We start from the raw sequence: 21,774 nt of genomic DNA, 5'->3' as shown, positions 1-21,774 counted from the left end.
CGCCTTCTCATTGGCCAATGCGAAAGATGCGGGCGGCGGCAGTTGAAAGATTACACCGTTTAAACGGGAGGAAAGGACATCTCGGTACAGCGCATGCGCTCGCGGGCGGCAGTTTTCCCCACCCACCCCTTTTCCCGTCACTCAACCAAGCAGGCAAAAGCATGATGGGGGTTGGTTGGGGCGGGGCGAAGGGAGCTCGAGGGTGCGATGCTATTGGCTTGGACGGTTCAGAGCGAAGCGTGTTTGTGTGTGAGAGTGCGCGCGCGTGGGGTGGGGGCGCCCCTCCTTTTCGGGGCGCTGCTGCTTTGAGCCACCGAGCTTCTCGGCGGCTCCCCTTTAGTGCCTTACCCTCGAAGGGGCCGGGAGGCATCGGACGGGGCGAGCGCCGAGCTCGAGGAGGCCTGGCGAGCTGCCCCGGGTGGATGAAGCTTTGCTGAGGGAAGAGTGGAAGTCGCCCGCCCTCCTTCGGGGGCTCCCCCGAGCCCGGTAACGTGGGGGGGGGCTGCTAATGGCCGGGGGGGAGTTCACAAGGGGGGGTCCTTTGTGGGGAAGGGCGAGGAATCCACCAACTAAGACCCGCGCGGTGGCGGTGAGGCGGAAAACGGCGGAGCAGCTACGGTGCTTGTTTGTGAGGAGAATACAGAGAGTCGGGGTTTTTCTTTTTTTTTTTTAAGGGGAGCCATTTTGAGGAAATCCTTACGGGGTCAGGCATCGATCCGCGTGAAGCCCTTGGCTGAAAGCGGAGCTTCTTATCGATAGACAGTATATATATATTACAATCAGCGCCAGGTGTGAGGGAGTTTTCCAGCAAGCTGGCCACACGTACCTCCGTGATGTCTCTAGGGCTAGGTAAGAGAAGCAAGGCAACCCTCGGAACACCAGATACAGAAAAGCAGCGAAACGAGGTTCCCTCTTGTGTGGGAGAAAACTTGGGGGCTTCTGCCATCAGTTTAGGTATTTAGCTGTAGGCCCCCTTTCCCTCCTTTGTACTTTTCAGGTCCTGCCATCCCTCTGGTATTGGATGCCACTTGAGTTGCCTCCTTGAAACTCCCTATTCATCTTTGCTTAAAGTTGCATACAAATATCCCAGTCTCTGTGTGGTATTTGGGGCATAAAGAGGACCTACTTCAACACCTGAACAAGAATAATTGGGCAGTGTGCCTTCTTTGGATACACTATCCTTCAGATTGTTTCATTGCAGGAATGGAGTGTTATAGGTGGTTGTCATTTTCCCTAAATGAAGTTGCTTGTGCCTGTGTGTAAAAAAAGGATTAAATACTCTGCAACTATTTCAACAAGTGTGTTCTTATTTATATTGTGTTGTTCAGTACTGGATTAGTATTATTTTCAATGCTTTAATTCAATTTTATATGGGTAGCATTTCATCCAAGCATACAGAAATAATTGTAGGTGAACCACAGGGAGCTGAACTGACTTGCCATCTGTTCAAGAACCATAAGTAAAAAGCAGGTGTGCCCATTGCCAGTCAATGAGGCAATTATTGGACCTCATCCATATTTGGAATTTACTGGCATCCCCATAATAACCACTTGAGCCCCCTGAAAAGTTGCTTCTGAAGGGGGTAGGAATCTCCTTTGGAAATGCTCTCTGCTCCTTGACGAGGCTCTTCAGGTCCAAGGTTTAAACAACTTTGTTTTTACATATGCTTATATCATCTAAACCAGCTTCAAAGATTGCTTACGGGAATAACTTATTAGGAGATGGACTATTAGCACATCATAATTCAATATGAAAATATCCTATTGGTTTCTTGTTTTAATTTTTTTAGGCTGCCTTTCAGGATGAAGTCCTGTCTAGGAGGCTACAAATATTAAATGATAAAATAGTTTCAGTAACATAACCTCATTTAAAAATACAAATTGCAAATATCAGAAATGACAATTTACACCACATTTTGAACCAGAACAAAAATTAATACTGATCAGTAAATCTAATAATAAACCAATAAGCATGTTCAAAAAGATCGTCTAGTCAACAGTCATACAAAATAAGTAAGACTTTAGCCCTTTTGGAGACCAGAATGGGGCTAACTTTTTTGGGACGGTGTATATTTGGAATTTTGAGAAAATGCCACTGGTGCCAGTCACAAAATGGATGCTATGAAGCCATGGCATAATACAAAATGGTTGGCATATCAAAAAACCCAGAAAAAGACAGGACCGCTAAGTCATGCAGAGAAACACCTTCTCCAACAGTGGGGGAAGAGAGAAGCTCTTTGCACTTCTCTGTTCAAAATAGATGGGAGGATGGTTGTGCAATCCTGGCATCCAATGAAATATGGGCATGTTTCAGGGTGTGTTTAGTGTAGGAGAGGCTCAGCCAGTGTACCTGAGCACGAAGAACAAACATGTTTTGTACTTATTGTGGATTTTTTAGTGGGTATTTACAGATACCTTTTGTGGGCACTATAGGAGAAACTGGCAGGTGTGATGTTGCCTTTGGGCATCATGTAGGTTACCTACTGCGGGGCCATGACAGAAAGCTCTAGTGCCTGCCAGTCTAATGAATCTTAATAGTCTTAATAGTAGTCCAGTTGATCTTTGGGCACAATCAGGTTCAGGTGGGGGTAATCAATCTGTCAAATAGCCCAACTTAAAGCGGTTGTCAAAGTGAACATTTTAAAATGTATTGTTTAACTTTCGTTTGCTTACTACCTACTAAACAGGTTTTCATTGAATATTATAAAATGGAGTTATGTACTAAGGCAGAGCTTTCTAAACACTGTGTCGCGACAAGTTAGTGTGCCAGCTACAGTACGTAGGTGTGTTGTGCGAACACTTCCCGCGCTCCTCCCGGGGCTGGAAAGGGGTTAGTTTAACCTCTGGTTTGCTAGTAAAACTGAATTACTGTGTCGCTGAATGATGCATGTCTAAAAAGTGTGTCACCAGCATGAAAAGTTTGGAAAAGTGTACTAAGGAATACAGTATGTGACTTTAGGAACAAACTTCCCACAGTCTATGGCACAGCTTTGCTGAGGGTCCAGTCCAACTAAATACTGCTGCAAAAAACTAAAAATGTTGAGTAGTAGCTGAAGCAGAGATAGAAACGTCTTTTTCACTTTTTATGGGAATTTTTTTTTTAAATGTAGCTGTTTGGCAGTGTTAAAAAAACCACAAACATGTGTTGCAAGCCAAGCTTGAAATCTCCTAATTGAAATCTAAATGGGAGTCATATTGACAGTATGTATCACATTAGTGTAAAATTTAGTTATTAAACATGTATTTATTAATATTTTTTAATGATAGAGCTAGTCCTCATTACTCCTACTTACAATTATTCATTTGGTCACAATCCAACACACTGTTGACCATTCCTAAGCCTATTGAATGTAGTTGCCTTAGGTATGCTTAGCTCCATCTTTGCGCATGGTCTTTTTCTTGCTTGTCCTCACAATTCTTGGAGGGCAATTAAGGGGGTTGTTCCACTTTATAGTAATGGAACTGATGCTGAGAAATAGCATTTTGCTGTCAGGCTACATGTGAATCTGGCTGAATAAGAATTAATAAAACACATTAATTCTGTCTCCTGAATATCATTATGTTATGGTAGCCCATATGTTCCTGTTAGTTTTTCAATTTTGGCATTTTTAAAATGTTGGCATTATTATTCTATCCATGGTAAAGCTGGAGGGAACTTTAAATACGTGATGGCAACACCTCCTGGTGTAATTTCAAGACACTAAACAATTATGCCTCTGTGTGTTACAAGTTTGCTGTAGAGAAGCAGGACTAATTGTCTGAGAGATACTGCATGTTCCTTTGGATGCTCTTTGTTTGAAAGTTTCAGCCTTGAATTTCTGGTTGAATTGACTTCATTAAATGATCCCTGTGTTGTACTGTTGATGTTGTCTCCCTAGTTCAAATACGCTCTGGGGACATTAATGAGCAAAGTGCTAATTTAGAATTAATTCCATGCTAGTTTAGGGCCAGATTAGGCATTATGTCAGTTGCATGAGTGCAATTAATGTGCATATTTTTAATATATAAATAACAGAAGGAGTGGTGGTAAGCAGCATTTGGACCACACGGGTGGCAGTGAGTAGTTTACAAAAGTTTCAAACAGCATCAACTGATAATGACACTTTAAAACACAACAAAATGTTAGTGTGTTGTGTAGCTCTACATGAGGCCAGACTAGCAGCTATGTCACCTTTGAGGATTTTCCATACGACTATCCCCACCCAGTATTCTATGGATACTGGGCATATTCAGCCCTTATGCAACTGTTTTTTTATATCTCCCATTTAGTGGCTTTTCTTTTAGCAAAACTTGTACATCTGCAAACTTTGAGCTTTACCTGAGTCTTCTGATACCTCCCTCTTGTGCAGGGGTTTTGGCTTCAAGAAGATTCATTATTAGACCACTGTTAGTTTATTCAAATTGGTCCCCCCACAACAAGATGTTGCCGTGCATCCCTGATTGTGTGTGTGTTTCCTGAGCTTGTTCCTGAGGAGTTTGGAGAAGCAAAAGTTAGCATCGTGTGTGGGTACTATGCTTTTAGTTATAGTGCTTTTTAGCTTAGTGCTTGGGAGGTCTTCTTGAACAATTTGGGATGGGACCTGGGGGCTCTTGGGAGGAGGGGTAATCCCAGATCAAGTGGGGGAGGATCCACCTAATTTTGGAAGATTTCCTCATTTCCACCATATCTCAAAAGGGACCCCTTTAAGGTGTGAAGGGGCAGAGCCCCTTATGGTATCCTGCTTGGGAAGTAATTATAAATGGCCAGTGATCAGCTTCTGTAATTGAAGCTTAAGGAGACAGACAGGGTGCTTGAAAGCACGTGTGGTCTTTTCCGTGGCAGAAGGAGTTATCATAGAATTGTAGAGTTGGAGGTGAACCCTAAGGGTCATCTAGTCCGACCCCCTGCAATGCAGGAATCTCAACTATATGATACATGTTGACCGATGGTCATCCAACCTCTGCTTAAAGCAGCATTGACTGAACTGGTCCAAGAAGTAATGCACACTTCTGAGAGGAGGTAGTCCTGGTTGACTTGAAGGTGATGGCTGTGCTATTACTCTTTAAGAAAGTCACACTGTACCATGAGAATTGTAACTTGTCTTGTCAAGAAGGGGATACAGTGGTACCTTGGGTTAAGAACTTAATTCGTTCTGGAGGTCTGTTCTTAACCTGAAACTGTTCTTAACCTAAAGCACCACTTTAGCTAATGGGGCCTCCTGCTGCCGGCGCTCGATTTCTGTTCTCATCCTGCAGCAAAGTTCTTAACCCGAGGTAACATTTCTGGGTTAGCGGAGTCTGTAACCTGAAGCGTTGGTAACCTGAAGTGTATGTAACCCAAGGTACTACTCACTGTATTTGCCTCTGAACAAGATGTCAGTTTTAACTGTCGAAATTCAAGGCCATGTGCTGTTACTCTGTTGCAAGCCTGTTTAGTAACCAGGTGACATGTCTGAAAGATTGGGGGGGCGGGTCAGAGAAGATGAGTCTGGATCAGGTAGATTCTGTTTGATTGGTGTGGCAAATGACAGTCTCTGATTGGCTGCAGGTTCTAGTCAGTGAAGAAAGGGCAGTTAACTGTCACTGTGGAGATAAACATCATTTGAAAAAATCAGTTGATGGAGGTTTGAGGTAAAGGCCAGCAGAGAAAGGTGGCGTTGGATAGAGGTGAAGTTCGATAGCCGAAGCTTGAATTTTAAACTGTTCCTTCTTGGTGTGATAACTATATTTTGCTGGTGAAGATCAGAAGAAGTGAGCAGGTGTTGGGCAAAAAACACTTCTTACTAAAAAGTTTCCATAAGTTTTTGAAAGCAGGTAAAATTTATAAAGTACATGAAAGACCGAAAAATTTCCTTTATGTACAAAATATCTCTTTAATAATTTTAGTTAATGGTTCATTCTTCCTTCCGTGTTGGTGCCAGTCTCATGCTTAAGCACATTATATCCACAATGAGGTTTTAAAAGCATTCTAAGAGAATGGGTGGCAGAGGAAAGGGATCACATTGAAGATCTCTGAGTTATTGTTGCCGGGAGTTCCATAGACACTGAAAGATACAAATTAAAGAAGCACAAATATCTAAGCTTGTGTTTATAAAAAGTGGGTAATCCTTTCCTATATGGTTTTATTGCTGCTTTTGAATATTGCTGTTCTCAGTGGTGAATGTTATTGATTATATAGTTATTTTATTGTAAACTAGAGAACTGAATAGTGAGCTCATTATGATCTAGTCAATGTTTAAATTCCAGATAAAGTTATAAAAATCTGAAATATTGGAGATGGATGTTCACAACATAATCTAACATCTGGCCTAGATGCCGATGTACTGTAACATTCAGCCTACCTTCATGGACGAAAATTTGGAAATGCCACTAATAAAGTACATTTAAAACTGACTTCATTGGAAATAGCTCCGTACTGAGCATACAGGAATTTAAAAGTGCTATATTTTTCCTGGGTTGTGTACAAAATGTGAAGCATGTTTATCTTCAGTAGTGATTTTATGAGAGGTATTTAATTTTGCTTATAATGGGATTGCATAGTCATCTGTCATCTCTGATTACTAAATGTGCAGTTTCAATTTTGACATTTGAACAGGTAGTTTGGTTTTGGGAAGCACTCTACAGTATATTGGCTTCAAAAATTTTGAATAATTTTGAAAATCTATTTTGGTTATGTTAGAGACGAAGATTTGTGATTTGAGGGCTAGAACTTTCAAGTGGGCATGATTGTTAACACATTCTTGGTTGTTTTAACAACTCTGGTATTAAAATGAACCTAGGACAAAGTGTTGCAGTATTTTGGAGTTTGCTCCCAGTTTTCTAGCTATAGTACTATATAGGGTTATGCTAGAGGACACTTATGAAATACTTGTGGGGAAAGTAAATTGGTTTCTTACTGCTGACTTATACTTACATTTTGTGGTGGAGTGAGACTAACAATATTATATCCACTTGCATAGAAGCTTTGAGTATTTTTTTTGTAATATGTTTATAATGCACATTTGTACTTATTTTTAGTTACACCCAATTCCCTACACAACCTTTTTTATTGGCTGAGATTCAAAAAATAATTAAACTTGTTCCATGAGCTTGAGCAGGACTTTAGACTTATTTTTCTTGAACAGCAGCCCCCAGTGCTATGCAACAAATTTCTTTTGAAACTGAGTGGCATTTCAAAAACATTTTGTTACTTGGCATGGGAATTAGCCATTGAAAGAGGGTCAAATAAAATATTTCACTGGGCTAGCACAAACTAGTTTCCTGGACCTAGTCTTATGAGAGCTAAAACATTGATTGTATTGTAACATTTTCTTCTTGTAACTGTTTGAATGTAACTGAATCAGCTTATTGTTTAGTGGTTTTTTAGACTTCGTTGTTGCATGGATCACTTGAAAATTGCTGGGGGTTTCAGTGTATCACCCACTAAACTTATTTTTTCAAGAAATCAAAGCTGTACAGTCATACCTCGGGTTACAGATGCTTCAGGTTGCGTTTTTTTGGGTTGCGGACTGCCGAAACCTGGAAGTACCGGAACGGGTTACTTCCGGGTTTCGGCGGTCTCGCATGCGCAGAAGCGCCAGATCGCATCCCACGCATGCGCAGAGGCAGGTTGCGAATGTGCATCCCGCACGGATCATGTTTGCAACCCGAGCGTCCACTGTATAGTTCATAAACCAGAAATTAGCATGCCCACATGCTTGCTCCTATCTCATACATCAGGTTTGGAAATTGTATTGTGGTTTAAATAAGTCACAATTAATGAGCGGTTTATGTATTTTTGTACTTGGGCATCCAACCTGAAAACAAAATATAAGATGAAAATTGACTTATAAAACAAACACCCCCTATTTGCATTATTTAAGATTGCTCAACAGAGTTACACTTCTTTTTTCATTAGCTGTGGATTGTTGTGATGATAAATACATAGTTTGAAACAATAGCATATTTTGTTCCCTTTGCAGAAATACAACAGATTCAGCCACAGATACAGCCCGTCATCTTATTTCTGAACATTTAAGTGGTATCTGACAAGGAGCTTCTTTTTTGTTACTAAGGAAGACTACCGCAACAAGAACATACAATTAAATCCAATTTGCTAATACACTAACTGGGACTTTGTCGTAAAGCACTTCCTCATAACCTACTGGCTGCCCTGCATGCAACATACTAGATATTGTCTTTCCTACTCATCATGCAACTCAGTGGAAGAAAATGTTTTTTTAAACATGTGTGAAGGTCATTCATTTCATGTTCGTTACAGGTAAGCATGCTTACTAATTTTTTTTAATATATACTTTTAAAAGGTTAGCAAAATAAGGCTTGCAAGTAAATTGCACGTTACTTTTTCAAAAGACTTCACAGACCCTTTTTTAGCACAGTGGTGGGGACTTCTTTGGCTCTGTTGGTCAGATCTTTATCTGGTCCCTCTTCCAAGGACCAACTTAGATAGTGGGTGGGATAACCTGTCTGACAGTGATTTGGTGTCAGAGGAGTGACAGGTAGGTTGTCCCTGCCAACTTGTCAAAATCTCTTGTGCATTGGTTTCCAAACACCTTACAGCCAGCTGTTTGGTGGGACCCACAACACAAGGGAGTCAGCCAACTATGTGTTCAGAAATTTGGGTAGCCTCTGAGCATGGGACAGCCAAAGTGTTTTCTCCAGTGGTTTCCACCCACAACAGCAACGTCTGTTGCACACTCAGATAGAAAATACTTGGCAATATTTTTACTGAAAAGAGCTTTCTGTGAATCTTGTGTTGCATTCAGACCAAGTTAGTTAGGTTATCACTAACTCAATTGACTTCGGTGGGACTCAAGTACAACTAAGTTGGTCAGGATCCAACCCCTTCAGTTTTAATATCTTCTGATTTTCCTTCTTGAATGAAAGATAATACATGAATCTGTTCTAAACAACAGTAGCATTCCCTGGAACATATATTTGTTTGTTGGCGCTTCTCACAACTTGTCTGGGTATAGCAAATAGGTATTCAGGTGAGAGCCACTCATTTGCCTTTTTTTTTCTTTTTTTTTTTGCTCCTTATTCCTTCCTTGCTATGTAGTGTCTACTGTGGCAGTTCTCTTAGAGAGAGAAAATCAAGAAAGCTGCTATAGAAGTGGGTTGTGTTCCATCTGAATAGAAAACTGAGGTTTTTTGGTGATGGTCAGTCTCAAATAACCATGCAGTAATAGCAGCAGAAATGAAGAAAGATTGCTGGCCAAGCAAGTAATTACCGTATTTTTCGCTCTATAACACGCACCTGACCATAACACACACATCGTTTTTAGAGGAGGAAAACAAGGGAAAAAACATTCTGAATGAAACAGTGGATGTATCATTTTTGTGCTTCATGCTGTGGCCACAGACATGTGATCTGATGGTGAATTTGGGGTGACCCAATGCAAAAATCCTGAGAATCCCTGTGGATCCATGCTTTGTAACCACGTTTTTGCACCATTGCAGCCCCAGGCAACAGTGGGTGTGTGATTTTTGGGGGGCAAGCTGTAGCCATGGACATGCTATGTGCTCTGATGCTGACCCAATGCAAGGATCCATGTGGATCCATGTTTTGTAACCACGTTTTTGCACCATTGCAGCCCCAGGCAACAGTGGGTGCGTGATTTTTGGGGGGCAGGCTGTAGCGATGGACATGCTATGTGATCTGATGGTGAATTTGGGGTGACCCAATGCAAAGATCCTGAGGATCCATGTGGATCCATGCTTTTTAACCACATTTTAAGTGGGGAGGGAAGGAAAAACACAGAATGGACAAGGAGCACAAGAGGGGTGTGCAGAGAAGCAGCTGGCTAAGAATTCAGAAGAGGGGTATAATGGGAGGGAGGAAAGGAAGGCAAAAGTTTTCCCTCACCTACCCACCCAAGGCAGCCAGCGCTCTCTCTCTCTCTCTCTCTCTCTCTCTCTCTCTCTCCCCCTCCCTCCCTCCCTCCTGCATGTTTTCAGCAGCACCGGAGCACAGAGACGACACTATGCTTTCCCCTCTGCTTGCCTGGAGGGGAGGGGCTTTCCCTGCTCTTTGTTTCATTTGAGCAAACACAGCAAGGAAACAGAGGAGGGTGGGCAGTAAGACCCTGAGGCAGAATGCAGGAAAGCAGCCGCTTCCTCTTTTCAGGTTTCCCTTCTCCGAGACGCGCAATTTGATTTTTGCCTGATTTTTTTTTGCCATTTGGCTCCAGGGACCACACATTCGCTCAATAACACGCACAGACATTTCCCCTTCCTTTTTAGGAGAAAAAATCTGCGTGTTATAGAGGGAAAAATACGGTATCCTTCTTTATGAAATGAACAGAATTGTTCTAGAAAGACCAATTGTATGCATCTGATTCTGTACCTCACCACATGAACCACTGGATCAAATGCTTAGAAAAGGATCAGTTATTTGCAAGCCCTATTAAAAGCAAATGAAATCTGCCTTCAATAATGAGCACATAGATTTGCTTTACTTTGTTAGAAAAGTCTGCTAAATGAATGAGGAAATACCACATGAATTGCCTCATAGGGATCTCAGTGTGCTATTTGCTGCTCAACTAGGCAGTCCTTATCCACTACACAATTATGTGCACAATGCCTTACATATTCTATTTCTATTCCTTTATTGAGTGGGACTAATGCTGGCAAAATACTCTAGTGCTGTAAAATTAAGTTTCTGGATTTTGTATGACTACATAGCTCCTTTCCTTCTAGATGTATATGATCCATTTGTATTTTACTTATGTATTACTTTTTTATTCTCCATACATAAAATGGAAAACAGATATAGCTCCTGTAGCAACAAGCAGTATATCAGAAACTCTGAACTCTGAGTAAATGTAGGTTTAGCTGCATGTGATGAAAAGCAAGTGTCTAAAGACAAGTCCAAAGATAGAAGTTTCTTTTTACTAAGTTCAGTAAAAATATGCATATGTTTATCAAGACATGACATTAGGCACCTATATTTGGTAAAAACTTTATTAACAGAAGAGGAAAGAAATGATGGGAAAGACACATAAATGGGAATCTTTTAAAATCTTTTAGAAAACTGAAAAGTGTTTTCTCTTTAAAGGTCAGGAGAAGAAAAATAGAAATGTGAAAGGAATACAGTAGACGCTTAGAGAAGCTTTTGGTTTGACAGAGATAATGGAAAAAATAGAAAGTGCAAATAGCTTGCACTAATTCTTTTCCAACATGTTTAAAATCTGTACGTTTTTGCTCATCGAGCTTATGCACCTCCACATGTGGGTAGATGCAAACATTATCTTTTGGACATAATGACAGTGCAGGGATAGAAAGTGCAAAGCATTCTCATATACTTCTATTGCATCTTAAACAGCAAATATGGCCCAGTTTCTTGGTAGCTTAATATAGAGGTAGACAGAAAGTTGACCTCTATCTTCTAGTAGATCTCTGGGTGTTTTCCAGTTGATCAGCAGAGATTTCTAACTCCTGATTATTTATCAACTGCAACACTAAAATGACACCCCACCCACCCACCCATTACCCTGTTGAAATTAACAAAGCTGGAGCAGCTGAGGTTATCAAGAATGGGGTTTTCTTTGGAAGAACTGTGAGCTCAGCTCTGGTCTCGGAAATAAATCCCTGGGGTCAGGATTCCTTAGTTCTAAACACATGCTTTTGCACATGGCTCTGGTTGGCTCTTGGAGATTATGTAAAAAATGAAGTATATCCTGCAAGCCTGAAGTTTGCTCATCCCTGACTTAAGATGCATGCATGGTAGTGGTTGGGAAACAAAGACACTTGCTAGCATTCACATTCTTTCCCACAGTTGCTTAAAATAATTTAGGACTAAAGTATTACTCAGAAGTACCAGCTCCCTGCATTTAAAAGAATGAAGGGAAAAAAGCATTTTATAAGAATTTAGAAGCTTAAAAAAGAAAAGATGGAGAAATTCTAAAAGGAATGGAGGCAAAATAGGCAATGTGTTGTGATTTATGAGACCAAAATTGAAAATTATATTTGAGAAACATTTTGTTCAGAGAAGAATGATTCTGTTGATTATACGTAGAACCAAAAACATTAAGATTAAGCAGCAGTATGTTGGAAATACTTACACAGAATCTAAAAAACTGTCATGTGGTAAGCCAGGACATTATTTATCTTGAAATGTACAAACCAGGAGAGTTATCTTTTTTCCAATCAGCATCCTTAACAATATATCCTTTTATTGAGTACTGGAAGAGATAGTGAAAAAATGAAACTGCTTTTCTTGTGACTATTTGATGAATTCCTACAAATGTATATATTGCTCCCTCCCACTTGATTTTTTTTTTTTTTTTTTTTTTTTTTGGCATAATAAGCATTTCTTATAACATTTTATAAGGTTTTAGAAACAGGCATAGTGCAGGTGTAAAGCGTTTGCTCAGCTGCTAATGCTGTTCCTGTAATTAAAAGCAAGTTGTATCTTACCTCAGTTAAGGCCCAGCTTTTAGATCCAATGAGATATCTGTAAATAGCTTTTCTTCCCAAAGCTGCTTTGATCTCCAGTATGGCATACCAAAAAATTGCCTTCGCACAATTGAACTGGAGTTATTTGCTTTTATCGCTTTGTAACAGTAAACACCTCATCTCTGCACTCCTGCAAGATCTGCTCTTGAGTCATAAAAATACTTCCAGCATTGTGTCCATCTATCCTTAAGCCACTTTATGCATATAATATAATTTTCATAAAATTCTGCTTCATTTGAGTTTGTGCTTTAAAATCTTTATTAAAAATCAAAATCTACCCATTACTTAAAATGAAAATTCAAGAAAGGATAACCATAAATTTATCATGCTAAGTGATAGGAAAACCTCTACATGTTGATGAGCCCTATAATTTCTAAATGTCAAGTTAATTGAATGTGACATTCAACATGAAGTGCCCGGAGAGAACCTCTTTGGAGGGGATAGGATTAGGTAAGATTACCCAATAGCGTGTCTTAATTCTTTTGTTGTGGTGGTGTTACATACTGTTGTAGTCAATTTTGTTTTTATTCAAGTTATGTTGGCTAGACATCGTTGTAACAAAATGAAAGAAGTTGGCTTTTAGTTCTGTTTAAGATATTTTGGCAAGTTTCCAAATCTATGGTATGGCTGGCCAACATGAGACACTAGACTTACAAACGAAATATAAGATTTATTTTGTACGATTCCTGACTAATAGGCGTACACTATTTTTTTTAACAAAAGCTAAGAATGTCTATCATATCCTTGTGTTTAGGCTGCGGAGTGTCAAAGGCTAAGAGGTACAGTATACTTTTGGTAGTTTCTTATTACATATAGTCTGTGGTGCATTAATTCTGCAGTTGTTTTGACTAGAAAATTTTAAAAGATCCTGTTGCATGATATTGAAGAAATATATGTTATTTGGTATATACAAAGTTGGGGTTTATGTTGCCAGTTGACAACCTATATAGCGTTTGGATGGTATTTAAAATAATTGCACTATTTATTAACTCAGTCAGGTGCTGTACCGTACTAACTGCTTATGTGACTTCATGCTCCAGTTTCTCTAGTATGGGTAAAATGCTGCATATCACTTTTAAAATGCTTTTTTGTGTGTTCTGTGTATTTCTGTAGTCCTAACTGCTGGACTATATGCTTCATAATGTTAACAGTCATCTTGTTGTGAATATATGGGAAGAATTCAACTAATTTGTTCCTCATGATATTTTGGATAGTAAACTGATTCACTGTTTGCTAGAGGATAGTTTTGTTATGTGGATTTACAGCTGGTTGGAATGATATATTCAAAGAGTGCGTATCAGTAATTCCTCATCAATCTGGTTTCAAGTGGGGTGCAGCAAGTCCTTGTTTTAGGCCTGGAATTCTTCACACTTTTATGTGTGACTTAGGCGAAAAGGTGTATTAACTAGTATTCAGATTTGAGGATGACAGAAAACTGGGAAGGATAGCCGACTCCTCAGAATACAGTAGTACACCTAAAACGTTCTTGATGGAATGGAAAACTGAATGAAACATACAAAATCAAATTCCACCAAGGTATATGCAAAGTTCTGCTGTGAGGCGGGGAGCCAAATGCATGTGTAAAGAACAGAGGATTCCTGGCTTGGCAGAAAAACATGAAAAGGATCTTTGGATTATAGTCAATCACACATTGAACATCTGGATGCTGTAAACAAATTGCAATGGGTTCAGTGGACAGCTACAAATATGGTCAGGGGTGTGGAAAACAAGTCCTCTAAAGAAAAAAACAACTGAGGGTGTTTAGCCTGAAGAGAAGAATATTTGGGCTTGGGGAGACACATGATAGCATTGTTCAAATACCTGAGGGGCAGTTGCATAAAATGAGGTTGGGCTGGATCTAATGGACTAATCTAATGGAAGGTAGATTTCAGTTGAACATTATCAGAGCAGTTCAGCATTGGAACAAATTGCCTCGATGGATGGTGAGCTTTAGCTGTAGTTTTTCAAGCAGAACATATATTGGGGGTGCTCTTACTCAGGATTTCTTGTATTGAGCAAGGGGGTTGACTAGATAGTCTGTAAGGCCACCCCCAGCTGCCTCTGTGATTCTAACATGGGCTTCAAGTAAAGCCTGTACTGCAAGGAACTTGATTTTTAGTCTTCTTGCCTGTTTTCTAGTCATTATTATATGTAATTACATCTTGCTCCCCACCTTTTTCCTTTTTCCTCTCTGATAATATGCTCAGTGTTCTGACTTGGTATTAAGTATTGGCTTTAACCCACTTAACAGGCCAAGCTCTTTAGAAGCCAGAGAAAGAGGGATGGAAGATTTCTGTGGTCTGTCTTTCCAGGCTTCTCCCAAATAGTTCAGGCAGGGAATGAGGAAGGAATTCCTGCTGGCTGAATTGTACCCAAGAGAACTGCAGTCCAACTGGCACGAATAACTCGTTCTTTCTCCCCCCTGTAAAGATTGAATCCAAGAATATTTATGTGTGAAAGTTGGCTGGGTAAGAGCTGAGAACCTAAACATTATTGAACACCAGAATGACACATTAGGGGCCTGAGTGCAAGGATTATGCTTTCTAAATGAAAAGACCCTTGTTGCGTTGTTGTTGTTTTTTTAAAAAAAACCTATAAATACTCCGCATGTTAATACCATATCACCTAACTTGTTAACTTGCCTGTTCTTGAAATTCAGGCCAGAATCTTAATTTTGAAGCAATCATGGAACCAGTTCTAATACAGCATCTGTATAATCTATGCATATCTTCCATGTGTGTTCCCCCCACCCCAAATAAATAAAAACAGGGTAACTGTCAGCACTCTTTTCAGAGAAGATGGGAGGCAGTACATCTGATTTTAAGAGCTTGCATAGGTGGCAAAACATGCACTCACGTTTCTTATTGTAAAAGCCCAACACTGCAACCAGGAATCTGGAATTAAATACATAGATGGTATATTTTGGTGGTACAATTAATTTTTAATTTAAATCACATAGCCACTTGAGATTCATCAGCTAAGAGATTCACGATCTTCTTTCCACTTTCCATGTTTCTGTGTTGAAGTTGCAACATAACGGAGCAATTCAAAGCATGCAACACAGCAGTCTAGTAAGGTCCAAACCAGACAGAACAGGTGGTGGCAGCAGCAGGGGGTAGGATATCAGTGATTTAGGTCACCCACAGTTCTTGTTTAGCTGTCCCATGGGGCTGTGTTGAAGAGTGGGACTGTGGTGCTCAGGAAGAGGGGATTTAACCCTTTCAACCCTTTCCATACTCTTTCCCCAATATAAATCATCTCATTTATTCTATTGGGTGGAGAGGGGTGGGGAGAGAACTTCTTCCACAACTAGGCATACGTAGTGTACAGTCAAGACATACCCAAATAGAAATTATATACCAGGGGCCTTACAAATGCATGAACTGCAACTTTTTGTTCTGCACTACAGTTTTGTACTCTAATTATGCTTACCACTGCAATCTAAAGCCTGTTGTGCTTGATTAAGGTCTTTTTGGTAGCTTAAAACATGAAGCAGTGTCTCCTGCTTATGCAGGACAGGCACAGAGATATTCAACCATTGGTCTAGTCAATTGAACTGAAATGTAGCCTTGAAAATAACCATTACAGTGGTACCTCGGGTTAAGTACTTAATTCGTTCCAGATGTCCGTTCTTAACCTGAAACTGTTCTTAACCTGAAGCACCACTTTAGCTAATGGGGCCTCCTGCTGCCGCTGCGCCACCAGAGCACGATTTCTGTTCTCATCCTGAAGCAAAGTTCTTAACCTGAGGTACTATTTCTGGGTTAGTAGAGTCTGTAACCTGAAGCATATGTAACCTGAAGCGTATGTAACCTGAGGTACCACTGTACTGGGTTGGAAATCAACCCTTGCCTCTGTTGTATGAAATGGGCTGCACTATAAGGTCCTTAACTGGGAAGCTAGTAAATACCGGTAAGTCATATTTCTGGCTACATGTTCTGAAAGAAGCTCCTCCAGTATGGATTGTTTTCTACTGAAAAACAGATACTTAACCTCTTCTTTCAGGCTATTGGTGAGCTGCAAAATGACTAATGATGTGTTGGTGGGCTACCAAACATGTTTATTAAGTGTATGTGGTACTTAGGATTGCTGCTGCAACCACACCCTCTGCTTTGTATAATAATGTACCATATATGTAATAAGGGCATCAGCTGTTCTAACATAATTGGAACTTAATTTTAATTTTGCAAAATCATATGAGTGCTTAAGTGTGCACTTGAACTAAGCATATTTTATCTATGTTTCAGTAAAAGTGCCTAGCAAGGGATTTTGTGTGGGTTTTAGGTAGGTCTTAATGACAGCTGCGGGGAATAGCAGGATATTGGAACTCATGGCGTCTTGCATTCCATCTCTGCAGAATGGAAGCTTCTTGCCTGGAGCTTGCCTTGGAAGGGGAGCGGTTGTGTAAGGCAGGGGACTGTCGAGCTGGTGTCTCTTTCTTTGAAGCAGCAGTTCAGGTTGGAACAGAAGACTTGAAAACCCTCAGTGCAATTTACAGCCAGCTGGGCAATGCCTATTTCTACTTGCATGAATACACAAAAGCTTTGGAGTATCACCACCATGATTTAACCCTTGCAAGGTAACTTTAAATTTTGATTCCTTCAGGATCCTCTAGATAGCAATTACTTTTTCTGTTTGTGAATAAACTTTGTTCAGTGAAATTGACCAGATATACTTGACCATATATTGAACACATGATAATGGAATGTTGCTCGGTATAATTCTGTCAACAGAAATTTCTTAGGCTAATTTCTGCTAATTATGTGATGAAATATGCTAATAGGATTTCATGAGAGCGGCCACAGATGTGCCCAGGGTATTATATGTAAGCAAGGCATGCATTGATCACTAATACACACTTAATTTGACTTGGGTCTTAAGTTGTATTAGTTGTGTATAACTAATCTTCCTTCTGCCACCTGCATATCTGAAAATACAATCTTAGAAAGCATTGTGTAAAATATGTACTGGAAATTAGTTTTTTCAAAAAGGGTTTCCTGACACTAATATTGTGGTGGTGGTGTTAATTAATCTTCATTAAAGTTTAAAACACACACTGTTTTACTCTCAAAACAATATTATACACTTCAAAGAAACAAACTGACAGAGCATAAGATTGGCAGCCAGTAAAGTACTACATAAAGAAATATATATATATATATATATATATATATATATATATATATATATAATATGCAGTTTATACCATATCCAAAACATATCCACCAGGCACGTAAGTTTGTTATTCATTCTTCTCATTTTTAAAAATATTCATTCGTTGTTCTAAGTCCAGGTCCCTTAGTGAACATCAAGAGCTGCAGATGATTTGGGATAAAGGAAGGGAGATCTCATAACAAGACCTGAGCTGGCACGGGCATGTTAGCTCCCAGCAGGACTGAGGCTAGTTGCCTCACCATTCTTCTTATTTTTGCAAACATTGTATAGACAGGGGGTGCCCAGCTGGGCATGTAGATGGTCACATATTCTCATTTTTTTTACTTTTTAAGAATGTATTTTTCTACAATAAAATGGTGCTTATTCTCAAGTAAATGTGTTTAGCATGAGGACAGCAGAAGCTTTGGTTTGATCTTCGCACTAATGTAGTAGAAATGTAGAAGCAGTGGTAAAGCATAGAGTGGTGGCAGGGAGTTGGGGAAAAGAGAAGTGTTGTACACTTCAAAATTGAAGTAATACACATAGCTTTCTAAATTCGCCCCCCCCCTCCGGTAAGATCATTAAGTTCAGGGTATAAAATTACCTAGCTGCACCGAGTTGTAATTGAATTCTAAATTGTAGTACATTTACTGTGCAATACTATGCACATGTCCAAGTCCTATTGTTTTCAGTAGTTCTTAACGTACTAGTGAGAGCATTTAGAATTGGAGCCATAGCATTGTAGCAGTTTGACCAATGTTAAAATATCTCCAAGCAGTCTTTGCTAAGCCATTAGCTGGAATTAATGTGATCACAGGTTGTCTAAAATACACAAATAAGGCTTAATACTGAGTAAACATATTTAGGATGGGACTCAAGTGTGTTCAAATTGTAACAAACATGTGGTAACTAATGTAGATATTTAATAGGAAAATATTTCTGTTTAAGGTAGGTTGAAGTCCACATACGTTATAAAAGTGGCAGAAATGAGTTCATATTTCTTTTGATTTTCAGGACCATTGGGGACCAGTTAGGCGAAGCTAAAGCAAGTGGAAACTTGGGAAATACCTTAAAGGTCCTTGGAAATTATGAAGAAGCAATTGTCCGCTGTCAGAGGCACCTCGACATTTCTAGAGAGCTAAGTGACAAGGTAAAAACACTTGCTATATTTAGCACTGTTTGGCGGGGGGCGGAGACAGGAAGTGTTCTTTTAAACAAGGTTATAGCTAAAGATTTATTTGGTTCAAGTGATTTCAGTTTTGTTTAGTTTCCCATTCTTATACCACTGTTTGCCCCTCCTGCTCCGTTGGGAGTTTCAGTCCACAAAATCGGGAGGATACCACATTTACTGTCTCTGTCCTAATAATACATTTGCTGTGTAGAGAACAAAAGAGCACCTCATTCTAGCTCTCTATAACCTTTATGGAAATCTGGGTACCAATCCAGACTGGTCTTAAACACGATTCACCATTTTGCTTTTCTTAACCTCTCCTCGTGCCATTCGTCTTTGTTAAAAGCAAATAGGTGTGGGAATCTGCCGGTTGCATGAACCATGGGAAATCATTCATAACCGAGTGCTTGGTAGCACCTGCACATTCCTGAGAACTTGTTTTGATAGTCTAAAAAGAAAGTTTTGTGCCTACCAATCCAGGTAGCATGTGTTTGGATAATTAAAAGATGTCTCTGTGGAGTTCCTGCAGTCTGCAGATGTGGCACCTGATAAAACATATTTGCAAATATAGTGAGCCTTCTTGAGGAATGCTGTGGTGAAATGGCTCATCAGAATTGCAGGAAAGGAATGATTGTTTAGTATAAATGGGAAGACATCCATTGTTGAATAGTTGAGAAATGTTCTTTTATATGTCTGGCTGAAAGCATTCATAAGGCAGTAAGTTTGAAATTCATTTCCAGCCTTTTCTTCTTTAGGTTGGAGAAGCAAGAGCACTTTATAACCTTGGAAATGTATACCACTCCAAGGGTAAAAGTGTAGCCTGTGCAGGTACCCATGATCCAGGAGAGTTTCCAGATGATGTTAAAGCTGCATTGCGGAAAGCTGCAGATTATTATGAGTAAGTAACAAAGGGAGCGGGAGAACTATTCTTGGAAGCGGAGTTGATGTGGCTTAAAATAGTATTTATATCCTTTTAAAATGTGCTTTATATTAGACATGCTTTCAAAACTGTGTTTCTAATTCCCCTTCTCTATATAATAAGCTCTTTTTGTTTGAAGATTTGTTAAAGTCCAAACACAAAAATAAATTTCAAAAATAGAACATATGAAAGATTCAGATGAAACCTTGTCTCTCCAGTTGCAGCAGCTTCATTCTGGCCAATAAAAATGCACTTGCTGATGAATTTCTAAGGAGGGAAATGTCAACAGTTATAGAGTAACTGTCATAAAAGCTGTTTATGCGCCTTTCCAAAATGAAATTAATTCACAGAGAGCACAGTGTAGGACACACTTTCAGTTTATCATAGCAGTCACAATGGTATGTACTGTTTCGTTCAAGATTTTATTAGTTACCAAATTTAGTCCTGCATTGTACCTGGAACAGTACCAGAAGCCAGTGAAGTTAAGTCAAAACTATATGGGTTATTGCTTCTTAATATTCGGGTTTCACCGCATGCACAGACGCTCAAAATGACGTCATGCGCGGAAGCGGCGAAATGTGGCATGCGCAGTCACGTGTTATGTTCTACTCAGGATGCGAACGGGATCCGTTCCGGATCCCGTTCGCATCCAGAGGTACCACTGTACAGCCTTTATGGAAAAGTGCTGCATGTCACTCCCATTTGAACTCCATCAATACTTTCCTATCCCAAGTCATGAGATCTGCTGACCACTGGTTTCAACAGTATTTGGCTTCAGTCTGGTGACACACATCCCATTTCAAACCATGAACATATATTTATGAAGGAGGAAAATGAAAAAAAATATTGTGTAGGAACTTTTAACAGTACCCAAAGAGAAGCAAGTTTGCTTTCATTTTGTCTATGCTCTTCCACGTTTTTATCAAAAATGTACATTTCCATGAGCTGATAACGAACCAGGTTGTAATGTGAAAAATAATAATTATAAAACAATAGAGTTAAAGAGACCTTGTTGTTCTCATCAGAAACGCCTTCCACTTAATCTTTAGTGAGTGTACCACCCTACTTTTACAAGCCTGATTCATATAAATGTTTTTTGCATGGAAAAGCCACTAATAACTGATGGCTTCCTCTGCTCATCTCCCTATTTTTCCTGAATATCGCAATGCAGAGAGGTGGAAAAAGGGATTCTGTTTTGGTGAATTTCTGCTCTTCAACAAACTGACCACACATTTGTAAGCCTCCAAAATCTCTCTCTAGGCATAGGTGTCAACCATTTTGCACAGGGTTTTGTTTCTAGCTCGAGCGCACATAAGCCTGCCTTGCCCTGTTATGCCCTCTTCTAGGTCCACAGGTACCCACATGTTGGCAGTCGCACATCTGTTGAACACGTGCAAAGTGGTCACCGCCTATATACGCAACAGCTCTTCAACAGCTCTGACAATAGGTTGAGTTAGGCCCCTCTTCCTATCTCTGGAAGGACAGCTTTGGATCAGGGCTCTTGTGAGGGTGAAAGCATTAAACCACCTAATATTGATGGCTTCTAGCAAGTTATTAATGTATTGTGGTCATCGTGTCAGTTCCATGAGCAGGAAGAACAGCCACCTTCATGGCTGCTAATTGTTATGCATTTCTAACATAAACCTTTTAATTGTTTTTATTTTGTTTCCCTGTTAAATAGGGAGAACCTGACATTAGTGACAGAGCTGGGCGATAGAGCAGCCCAGGGACGTGCCTATGGAAACCTGGGGAATACTCATTATCTTCTGGGCAACTTCAGGAGTGCTGTTACTGCCCATGAACAGGTACAAGAGAGTGCTGTGTTCACGCAAAACACTAAGCCATGGTTTGTTTCAACAAACCAGAAGTCATCCTGCAGAGCCGTGACTTGTTTCTCCCAAGCTTGGTTTGTTTTCTGACTGCTCTTGCTTTGCTGTATAGATTGGTGAGCATCTGGGGTGGTATGGCCAAAGACTTTTTGGTTCAGACATAATGCCACACAATAGTCTAAATAAGTCTATAAGCCAAGAACAAACCATGGCTTTATTGCCAGAAAACAAACAATTTTTAGTCAACTGGGCTGGGTTCAGACAATC

General features: G+C 39.9%; 1 protein-coding gene across 7 annotated transcripts in view; it reads left to right on the top strand.

Moving 5' to 3' along the window:
• Positions 1 to 227: 227 nt before the first annotated feature.
• Positions 228 to 21,774, top strand: part of GPSM2 (G protein signaling modulator 2) — a 34,528-nt gene continuing 12,981 nt past the window's right edge. The window contains exons 1-7 of one of the 7 annotated variants that reach the window (XM_077928394.1): positions 228 to 486; positions 7,940 to 8,238; positions 13,189 to 13,213; positions 16,792 to 17,013; positions 18,603 to 18,738; positions 19,515 to 19,657; positions 21,360 to 21,483. In XM_077928394.1, coding sequence (XP_077784520.1) covers positions 8,226 to 8,238; positions 13,189 to 13,213; positions 16,792 to 17,013; positions 18,603 to 18,738; positions 19,515 to 19,657; positions 21,360 to 21,483 — 663 coding nt within the window. In that variant the 5' untranslated portion in view covers positions 228 to 486; positions 7,940 to 8,225. Of the gene's footprint in view, positions 487 to 627; positions 850 to 933; positions 955 to 7,939; positions 8,239 to 13,188; positions 13,214 to 14,685; positions 14,903 to 16,791; positions 17,014 to 18,602; positions 18,739 to 19,514; positions 19,658 to 21,359; positions 21,484 to 21,774 lie in introns of those variants that run through there. The other 6 variants (XM_077928395.1, XM_028732606.2, XM_028732601.2 and 3 more) reach the window with 6 other exon arrangements.

Source organism: Podarcis muralis, chromosome 5 (assembly GCF_964188315.1).
Source record: "Podarcis muralis chromosome 5, rPodMur119.hap1.1, whole genome shotgun sequence".
NCBI lineage: Eukaryota > Metazoa > Chordata > Lepidosauria > Squamata > Lacertidae > Podarcis > Podarcis muralis.
Note: the sequence above shows the minus strand (reverse complement) of the source record. Positions and strands in the feature narration are given on the sequence as shown.